Here is an 11,095-nt window from a genome sequence, read left to right as displayed (position 1 = left end):
TCATTTTGCTATTGATTCTATTCGAACTTTTGTGCTCCAAGCTAATTCGTTATGAGTGATTAAATTAAAAGATGTGGTGATAAGTCGGTTGTCGAAATTGATTAACAAACTAAGAAGAATGTTCCGGTTAATACGGCTAAATTTCGCGTCATTTCACTGGTGGAAGTTTGACAAATGTCATTGAATAATCGCATTGAATTGTCGCTGAAATACCACACGTGAAATTATCGCTGAAATACCACACGTGAAATTATCACTATAATTCGTTCCCATTGGCTCAACAATTTGAAATCTCGACATTTCACTGGTCGAAATGTGCCAAATGTTAGATGAATTGAATAGTCACTATAATTCGTTCCCATTGGCGCAGCAATTTGAAATCGAGACATTTCACTGGTTGAAATGTGACAAATGTTAGATGAATTGAATAGTCACAAGTAATCACTTTCTCCGCGTTTAGATCTTGTTTACAAATCAAATCACACACTTACTTATGATAGGCATTTAGATTTCAAAACACAAATATTGCAGAGCTAAAAGAAAACGTGTGTGTAAAAGAAAACGCGTGTGTTAGATGCACTTTCACATAATAAATATATGTTAAGGTTCAGTGGAAGAACAATCTGTGGAGATTGAGAACTGGGCCTTGGGGCTCTTATAGTATGTAAGATAATAAATGCCATTATTATTTTTATTATTATTATTGCCAAGTCTTTCTGGTCAGAACTCACATCTAGCCTGGTTAACTAATCGTACGGGTTAAAATCAAGTAACGATTAGTCTCGTTCGTTTTTTCAAGTTACGGTTTGCTCTTACCTTTCTTTTACAATTTATATCAATTATACCTACGAATTAATTTGTATTGTTTATTGTGTAAGTGTTAGTTTGACTTTACGTTTGGGTTGAATATACGAATAGGTTTTGATAATGCGATTTGTTTCTGAATGGAAGGTATTTTGTGTCGTTTACTTATTATTTATTAAAATCTGTACATTATAATTAACAATCTTTATATCTGTAACCCAATACTTCACACTTCTGTCTTCATTAATTTCTATTTGGGGGTTGCTTACACTCCATAGTAATTCATTTACGCACAATTTCGTCTGTAAATTCTGTGACTGACCGTTTCCTGCACTCCATTGGTACCTATTCTGTTACTATGCGACACTTTATGAAACTTTCAGAGGATGTTCTAGACACCCTAAGGTTCAATTTCAGCTATGCCGCCACACCCGCAACCCCGGATGGCACTTACTATAGCGGGTTTCTTAAGTGCAAAGTAGCATTTCAATACCCGCCCATAAAATGGGTCAAAAATGTATATCCAGTAGGCCAGTCAAAATCGACAATAAATCAACAAAACATGATGTATCTCTGATTGTTTAGTATGTTGTTTGGACCCATTAGAGTAGTGTATACTCAAGTTTGCAACTCTCTAAGAGTTGTGGAAAAAGTGTAGTATACGAAAAACCGCGACATTTTCGGACTTTTTGCAGTGTTTGCGTTATATTTCCTTAACTATACATTTTTCGACGAAAGTCACTATATACGTTTTTGAAGAGTATTAAATGTATAATAATTTGCGCCTAACCCGAGCTCTGTAGGTCAATTAGTTACCGAATTACGGCACTTTGAAGATAGTCATTTTTTTCCAAAAAGTGAACATTTGAGTTTTACACCTTCTTTAGATCGAAATTGCGGCTAAACTATTGATCCTACGAGTAGAACTTATAAAATAGACGTTGTAGATAATTTAATTAGCTTTAAGTTAAGCGTAAAATGGGGTCTGCAGGTCTCGTAGTTCTCCCTAAATCTCAAAAAAACCGATATAAGGTAAAATCGCATTTATCCATACCTGCTTTCAGGCAAGTGCAGCCACCTCTGCATCCCTTTTTGCATTTGCAAGAAAGCAGTTTCAGGAGTTCTGGAAGGGCAGGGGGTTACCGTCTGGTAATGGGAATGAGTCCAGCCGAGTTCAATTCCCAACCCCATTCGGTGGCCTGAGCATTGTCCTGGAGACCACGTTTTACACTGATGGCAACTAGTGAGTGGATACCACGTTTTTGAACAACTATCACTGATTCGTCCTCAAGTGGATATCGACATATAAAACAAGAGCCGAGAGGTACTGGCATTGTTGGAACCTATTCACAACACGATACTTGGTGTTCCAAAAACGTACAAATTGAAACACGAGTTACTCACAACGGAGGAACAAATACTGTGAGCTCAGGAAGAAACTAAGAAAGCGGGGGAACGAGAGAGGGTTTCATATACGATTAACAATACGAAATATGGCATTAACAATTCATCATGAAGTCTGAAAATCTGTAAATACTTTAGCGCGCGCGGTGTGATAACGTTCCCGAGCCCAAGCCAACCTCCTCTTTATTATTTTTCTGTTTTAAAGATGTTTTTCTTTCGCCTCTTTAAAAAAGTATTTTTTAAGGCTCACTAATTTTAATCTAAATATAGGTATAGGTATCTTAACTGAGTAATAAACAGCCCTATTAGCGAGCATGTTTTGGCTCATAAAGATTATCCTTATGTTAGGTATTGTTAGTATAGTTGTCGCGAAGTTGTCATAAATTATGCGTGGTCTTACCAAGACTCGAAAAAAGTCATTTTTAGTGATGAATCTCGATTTGATATCAGTGTAGGCGATAATCGAGAAAGAGTTATCAAAACGGAAAACAAAGCATTTCACAAAGATTGCTTAAAGTGGTCTGTAAAATTCCCCAGTGGTGTAACGGTGTGGGGTAGTATGTCTGCAAATGGGCTGGGACAATCGCACTTTACAAATGGTAATGTTTATGCTCAGAACTATCAAGCAATTTCAGAACAAAGTTGATTGCCTTCACTTGCGACATTTTCACCTGATACAGACTTTGTTTTTTAACAAGACGGAGCATCATGTCACACAGCAAAAAACGACTAAGAAATGGTTACAAGACCATAATAATAGTGTTTTAGAGGTGCCCTCATGCAGTCCAGATCTCAATGTCATTGAGACAGTGTGACATAAAATGAAACAACGTTTGTGTATTCATCCGCAACGCAATATTGCTTCTTTGAGTGAAAAGTTACAAGAGATTTGGGGTACCTTTGGCATCGATCAATGTAAAGCTCTTGTGACGACCATGCCTACACGAATCCAGGCTGTTATTAAAGCCAAAGGGGATGTAACTCATTATTAAGGAATGGTGTCCGAACATTTTTGTGTCACTTTAAATTCTAATTTTATGGTGTTTTGTGTTATTTGACATTTGTAGCAGTTACTAGATATGTTTAATTTATAACTATAGTAAGAAAAAAATAATAAAATAACATACAATGATTTTAAGTTACAATATTTTGAGTGTCCGAACATTTTTGTGTTAGGGCTCGTATTAGGTATGTACAATGCTATCATTGCGGCACCTTCCTACGACTTACTCAACTTTGATTTGTACCTTAAATTAAATCTATGAAATTGTTGGATATTTAAAATTGACTGTATGCAGCAAAAAAAGTGATTTGACACATTGCTTTTTTATTTCCACACCAAAAAAACAAAAGATAAAAAGTTTGTGGAACATTTCTGGAAAAATACAATTTTACCTTATATCATTTTTTTTGAGATTTAGAGAGAACTACGAGACCTGCAAACCCCACTTTACGCTTAACTTAAAGCTAATTATCTACAACTTCTATTTTATAATTTCTACTCGTAGGATCAATAGTTTAGCCGCAATTTCGATCTAAAGAAGATGTAAAACTCAAATGTTCACTTTTTGGAAAAAAATGACTATCTTCAAAGTGCCGTAATTCGGTAACTAATTGACTTACAGAGCTCGGGTTGGGCGCAAATTGTTACACATTTAATACTCTTCAAAAACGTATACAGTGACTAAAGTCGAAAAATGCATAGTTAAGGAAATATAACGCAAACACTCCAAAAATTCCGAAAATTTCGCGGTTTTTCGTATACTACACTTTTTCCACAACTTTTAGAGAGTTGCAAACTTGAGTATACACTACTCTAATGGGTCCAAACAACATACTAAAAAATCAGAGATACATCATGTTTTGCGAATTTAGCGATTTTTTGTGTCGATTTTGACTGGCCTACAGGGTTTGTTTTGTACTTTCTTACATCTAGGAAGGTTGAAGGGAATTGTCAAATACCCAGGGAGAATTTATGTAGGGTATTTTACGTGGTTTACCTATTTTTAAAACGCTTTTAACAGTGCGGGCAGTAAAATCGTGACGGAGACCTCTTTTGGCTGCTCTATTGAATATTATATAGTTAACTATGCTCTAAAGTATTTATTGAGACTACAATGCTGAAAGGAAAGTTAACGATAACTATGGCACTAAAATTATTAAACCCTATCTTGAGAACACTCGCCTCTGCAGTCGCACAATTCGGTGCAGGGCATGTCGAACTTGGCACAGCTGCATATTTATGTGCAACCTTTCTTAAGAGAGGCGGTAAGTAGGCGAATAGATGAATTTACAATTGAATCCATATTCAACAAACAAACTTAATCTACATACATTCGCAGGACATGTATGGGGACATTGCCTCCTGGCGCAACAGCAACTTCCGGATCCATGTGATTGGGGTTGGAGAAACTCGAGTGAAGATCAAGAATGGGAGCCTGTCTGGATTTTAAAACCTCCAGTTCCAGAAGCTTTTGTAATCTTAGTAAAATGTGGATGTAAGAAAGGTTGCACACAAAGATGCAGCTTTGTCAAGTCCGATGTGACCTGCACCGAATTGTGCGACTGCGGAAGCGAGTGTTCTCAAGATAGGGCTCAATAATTTTAGTGCCGTAGATATTGTTAACTTTCCTTTCAGCACTGTAATGTCTCAATAGGTAAATACTTTTGTAGCGTCTACTACCTAAAATCAGTCATGCTTAAATGGAGATGACCATACACCAGCTAGCGTCAGCGGGTCGCGGGTATACCTGTACACCAAAAAGTGTAAGCTGCCTAAGGGTACTTATATTGCTGATTAACGCTTGCTCATCTGCTCAGGGCGCCAGATCCACCAAGCACTTGACTCTGCTGATCAGGCAGAGTAAGCTGTTCCAAAATCGCTATGACCCTATTTAATAAGTTAAACAAAATGGCGGCAAGGTCGTTTAATCAACGGGAAATTAATGCGTGTATAATTTGTTGTACAAAATATAATTATATTGATCGAGGTATGAGTTATGCAGTTTACAAAATAGGAAAAATCTGTTATTATACGAGCAAAAAGAGAGGTTAATTCGCCTTTACCACTTCACCTACAGTGGTTCATATAACACGCAAAGAATAATTAAGAGCGCTCCTCACGGGTCCTGGGAAACAGCCGGCTATTTATCCGCACCCTGTATAACCCGGTACACATAAATACATAACCTAACGTTTACCTTTGACCAACGAATTCAACCCTGACAAATTGGTGATGAAAATTGAGACACAAGATTATTACGAATGAGGTGATATGATAATAATTCTACTTCGTGTCTTCTTTAGATGGTAATGTACATAATAAGTGTAATAGATCTGACCTTTGCCTTCGTAGGGGAGGGGTAGTTTCGTAGGTTGGAGTCCGAGGTCTTTTGCGGTCTGCTGGCGTAGTTGAATAAATACGCAGTAGCAAGAAATGCTCCTGATTCCTTGGTGGAACTGTGGAAGGAGTGTGAGTGGTCCAGTCGACAACGAATGCTCGTAGTTAAAGGAAAAAATTAAAACAGCTAGAATAGAATAGTCGATAAGCGACTTCATCTCGGACAACAGCTACCTACCTAGATGTTATGGCTGTTACAACTTGGTACGGTGGTTTTTTTTTATATGGAAATTAATTCTAATCTAATATTGGCTAAAAGGGAAAACACGTTAACTATAATGATATGAGGATAAGGAGTTTATCTTACCCACAGTGGTGACATATGTGGCCTAAAATTCCGTAAATCCCAAAATATGGGTAAGAAGCAAAATGCTACCAACTGTTAAGCACCAGAACAAAATACTGCTTCTATTTTGCTACTACCCAACAAATCCTGATAATTCAGAAAATATTTAATTATACTTTACAAATTTGGGTAGTAGTCTCATGGAATCAACGTTCTAATCTGTCTCCTCGCCTAAAATTGCCCACCACCTTTCCTTTATTTCGCAAAAATTCCTGTGATAAGAAGAAGAAGACGTCCTTGATTGATAGGACATAATTTAGAAAATGGGTAAGTTGGTACCTGGTTTATAGGCAACTGATCTACCATAAGATTTTTGAAAATGTTATGTTACACTTTAGAGCATAGTATAATATTCAATAGAGCAGCCAAAAGACGTCTCCGTCACGATTTTACTGTCCGCACTAGGGAATGCAATACCGGGATTGCGGGATCCCGAAATGCCGGGATCCCGCAGCATTTTTGCGAGATTAATCCCGCACATAAATGGAGCGGGATCCCGCGGGATTTGTCGACCAAGGGGACGACTCTGTTTACTTTGTTAATGAAACTGATAACGGCGAATTATTTTTTAAATAATTGTTAAACTTTTTTAGTTAAAAATGTACTATGATTTTTGAGGCACTTTAGAAGACTTTTTGTGGTTTACAGGTAAGGTTTTTTTGAGTTCTAAGTTAGGCCGAAGGTACTTTTTTGTTAAATATTGTGATAATTAGCGATTTATTTTAATACAGAAGTTAACCGCACAGAATTGCTTATTTGCCAATTTATTTAAAGTTTTGCGAGATCCCGCAAATACCGGGATCTCGCGGGATTAACAACTAACAATCCCGCAAATACCGGGATTGAGATTTTGCTGCGGGATTGCATTCCCTAGTCCGCACTGTTGAAAGCGCCTTAAAAATACGCAAACCACGTAAAATACCCTAAATAAATTCTCCCTGGGTATTTGAGAATTCCCTTCAACCTTCCTAGATGTAAGAAAATACAAAACAAACCCTGGACATACATTTTTGGCCCATTTTATGGGCGGGTATTGAAATGCTATCCTGCGCTTAAGAAACCCGCTATAGCAAGTCCGTCCGGGGTTGCGGGGGTGGCGGCATAGCTGAAATTGAAGCTTAGGGTGTCTAGAACATCCTCTGAAAGTTTCATAAAGTTATCACAAAATGCAAGGTTGAAACCTATTTTGGCTCTTAACCCCTGCACTAATGTGTATCAAGAAAATTTGAATGCAGAACGTTATTTGGGAATGTTACGTAATATTGTTGTTGAACAGCAACAGAAGATCCGCCTCTGAAGGAATATGTCTTACAAACAATATGTTACCACTGCATACATATAATGCAGCCATTATTTTCGACTTTTTAGACGCCATTTTTCCAGAGAAATGGATCCGAAACCTCGGCCCCGTTGGTTCCCCGGACCTTTCCGAAGAGAAGACATGACCTTTGAAAGTAAGAAATGCACTACACGCCATTGAATCACAACTGCTACAAAACTACAAGAAAACATTTAAGAAAAAGGATTGAATTGTGTTTGTGTCTGTACAGTGGTTCAGTTTGCATAGAATTGAAGGAGATAAACAGATATGACCAAAATTGTAACTGGAGTCTATAGCTATATGACCCTGAGACGAAAATGCTACACGTCACTTCTGATTCGCGATTCTTTGGCTAAGAACAATCCAGTCCAGAAGAGTCCACGTCCGCCTTACTCGCCAGATATAACACAGTGAAATTTCGAACTCTTCCCACAACTAAAAACCGTTCTGAAAAGAAAACTAAACCTGCACCTGCTAGAAAGTTCTTACATATTAAATGAACAGGAGTTAGGGGTAAGTTGAGTTTTCCCTTCCTTGTCGCAACTTTCAGTGCCAACAAAGGGGAAAACTTAGTTTTATGCGGTTTTAGAAAGGCAACTATAACTTCTGATCCAGAGTTTTTTAGGTGACTGTAGCCCTTGTAGCAGCTTTAGAGTTAAGGATTTCAACGGTTAGAGTAATTTCTACAACGTTTAAAGAGAATAAATTTCTAAAATCATACAAAAAAAGTTGCTTAAACGTAAGGTAAATTACTATTCGTAATTCAATATACCTAAGATGTATCTAAACAGTAAGATTAAACTTGTAAAGTATTTATTAACTTACTTATTTTACTTGTTTATGTTTTAAGAGGAACATATGTAACATTTTTTTAACCAGTTTTTGAAGGTGGCAGAACCTCGTCGTGGGTTAATGAAGTAACGGTAACCCCAAATTCGTTCAAGCAACACAGTTCCCCTTAATTGTATTCTTAGATGAAACCCACATTATAGAAAATTAACAGTTATGAGAGAAGGTCATGTGATTTCTCATTAGAAAGCTTACTTTTCCCCTTTCTTACAACCTTAATCATGAATGGTGTTAAATTAGAAAGTAAGGGAGAAAAAGCGTTGTCAAATGGTCCAAATTTTGTCAAACTTATTTCTCACGTAATTTTTGACGTTCTGTTAATTTAAAGGCATCTAAATTTAAAGTGCGATACATTAGCCAGTCAAAAAAAATAAGCTTTCTAATGACGTTTCGCATGAACTATGTTGCCATTTATAAAAATTCAAGATGGCGGTCGCACTCTTAATCATGAGTAAAAAAAATTTTTTTTACCTTCAAAGATGTGAAATAATTTCAAATGGAAGCGTTCTAATTTTCATGTTTATATCTCAGACGTTTTGAGCGTGAGAGCTTTCTCTCCGTATCGATCCTGTATAATAAGTATTTCAAAACAGTTCGTTTTTGAAGAGGATGGTAACATAAATAAGCCTACGAGTAGTTTTCATTTACTTTCGGTCGAGCTTCCGGTATTCAAAATATGCAGAAGCTACCATTTTTATTTCTACTATCCAACATATCCAAGAATGGAAGGCTGTCATCAGACTGTCCATTCATTCTCATGGATGGAGAAAGTCATTGACAGTTTGAACAGAAGATTTTCCTCTCTTGTCCAAGGTAATGTTTATTTGCCAGATTTGTTGCTACAGAAATATCCGATACTGTATTCAGCAAATTAAGAACCATTTGTAATGCTAATAGTTACAGAGAAACATTACATAAATTTTTACTTCCTTCTTATAATAAATATTTAATGGTCGATTTGTTATGAAACAATAACACTTAACATTTCATATTGCGCTGTAGGTAATTAGAGGACGAGAGACGTGCAAAACACGTGTTTATTGGTCGCCTATAAATTACTTGCACTTCTCATTCTCAATCAGTTGTTCAAGTGAACTTAAAATGATTCGAGTAATTGTGGTAAGTACCTAATTATTCCTTTAAATGTAAATCATTTCCCCTTTGAAGGCTTACATTGTGGTCGTCATAGCGATGCTGTGTATTACACAACTTGCTTTTGGCGAAGCCATCCCCGATCATCATTCCGGTCATCATGGAGGTGGAAGTCATCATGGAGGTGGAGGTCATCATGGCGGTGAAGGTCACCACGGAGGTGGTAGTCATCACGGAGGTGGCGGTCATCACGGAGGCGGCGGCCATCATGGTCACAAGAATCATCACTAATTTGTTGTCTATGTCAACAACAATATTTATAAGAAATCCAGTTTGTTTCTTTGCAGAAATATTGTATGTGTATGTCTTCTTCCTTGCTTCACCTCTTTAAACGATATTCATTTCCACAAAAACCTGGTAGTTGCTTAGCTAAATCAATCTCCCAGTTGCTATCTAACACGTGTAGAATTTGGTAGCACTTTGTTTCTTTTAAGAATAGATACATAGGCACAAACTGTATGGTTCAAATTCGTGCCTCACCATTGAGATCTCCGCAAAGGTAAGAGATACAGGGTAGGTTAAATGGGGACAAAGTTGCCCCTTTTTGTGAATAAAAAAACGCTTTTGAAATTTTTGAAACATCCTTTTTTCGGAGAATCTGAATCTATTTCGGTGATTTTTCAGTTATTTTCAAAGATTTCTCAAAAATTCCAAAAGACCTTTTTTTAGTCTCGGCAATGGGCAACTCCCCCCCCCCCCCCCCCCCAATTTAACCTACACTATATCTTTCACGATTCCGGAGATCCCAATGGTGAGCCACGAATTTGAATCACCCTGTACACTATGGCGAGCGAGACGAAGGCGAGATCGACCTAATCCAATCGCTCGCCCGAAATTCTGGAGCGTGTTGTAGGGTTCCGGTCACAAAACACAGAGTTCATACCAATGCCGGGTGAACCGAAGGCGAGATTGGCATATATCAACCGCATGCCCGAAATTATAGAGCGTTAAACGGTTTCGGTCACAAAACACAGAAATCATACAAAAGGCGAGTTCGGCATAGCTCGGGGTTTCCTGTAGACTCGCCCCTCTACGTCCACGGTGGCCAACGATGCGATGTTAGAAGATGCATATAAGAAGTCAAAAAAGTCTGCTCCTGGGCCTGATATGATCAATTATGAAATGATAGACCACCTCCCGTACAAATTAGAGAAAACACTGGTAAAATTACAATTTGTCCACGGATTGAATGCAGATAAGGTGAGTAGAACCCTGACACTTTTGCCGCCATCTTGGATTTTATTCGCGGGGTCAATCAAGGTCAATTAAATTGACCTTGATTGACCCCGCGAATAAAATCCAAGATGGCGGCAAAAGTGTCAGGGTTCTACTAAGGTGTATATGAAAATTTTTTTAGAGTTTTAGAGAGGGTCTTCATGTTATGAGGATCGTTTCTGTATATTAATTGACTTGGCTCATTTTTTAATATCTTAGCACGAGCGCTCCTCAAACATGAAGATCCGTGGACATACTGTATATGCCATCTTGAATGAAAAAAAAATCTTCTCACGTTTCACGACTACCTATTTCTTTACACAGATGGATAAAAAACCGATGTTTGGTTCAGGATGTAGTTTGTTTGTGGAAGGAAATAAATATATGAGTGGTCGATCCTCCAACATACGTTTATTTTTGCGGCGTAGCTTTAAGTTATTTGGTAGGCTCTCGGCTCTTGGACAAAGTTTATCATTGTAATCGACGGTCAGGGTTCACTCATTAGCTTGCAAGATATTTATACCAGCGATCCGATATGCAACTAATTTTTTTCACTACTAGCGTCTGATGACATGATTATTAACCTTTTTTCCACTTGTAAAGT

At 37.5% G+C, this 11,095-nt stretch overlaps 1 protein-coding gene and 1 long non-coding RNA gene across 2 annotated transcripts; both read left to right on the top strand.

Moving 5' to 3' along the window:
- The first annotated feature begins 9,119 nt into the window (after positions 1-9,119).
- On the top strand, positions 9,120-9,589 carry LOC116174805 (dormancy-associated protein 2-like). The gene is made up of 2 exons (XM_031492799.1): positions 9,120-9,243; positions 9,292-9,589. The coding sequence occupies exons 1-2, from the start codon at positions 9,226-9,228 to the stop codon at positions 9,505-9,507; spliced, it is 234 nt and encodes a 77-aa protein (XP_031348659.1). The 5' UTR covers positions 9,120-9,225; the 3' UTR covers positions 9,508-9,589.
- A 390-nt stretch (positions 9,590-9,979) lies between these two features.
- Positions 9,980-10,895, top strand: LOC116174814. The gene is made up of 2 exons (XR_004146169.1): positions 9,980-10,476; positions 10,612-10,895. It is a non-coding gene; the product is annotated as an uncharacterized LOC116174814 (long non-coding RNA).
- The last annotated feature ends 200 nt before the right edge of the window (positions 10,896-11,095 follow it).

Source organism: Photinus pyralis, unplaced genomic scaffold (assembly GCF_008802855.1).
Source record: "Photinus pyralis isolate 1611_PpyrPB1 unplaced genomic scaffold, Ppyr1.3 Ppyr1.4_LG1, whole genome shotgun sequence".
NCBI classification, from domain to species: Eukaryota; Metazoa; Arthropoda; class Insecta; order Coleoptera; family Lampyridae; genus Photinus; species Photinus pyralis.
The sequence above is the reverse complement of the archived record's forward strand: the minus strand, read 5'-3'. Positions and strand labels throughout refer to the sequence as shown.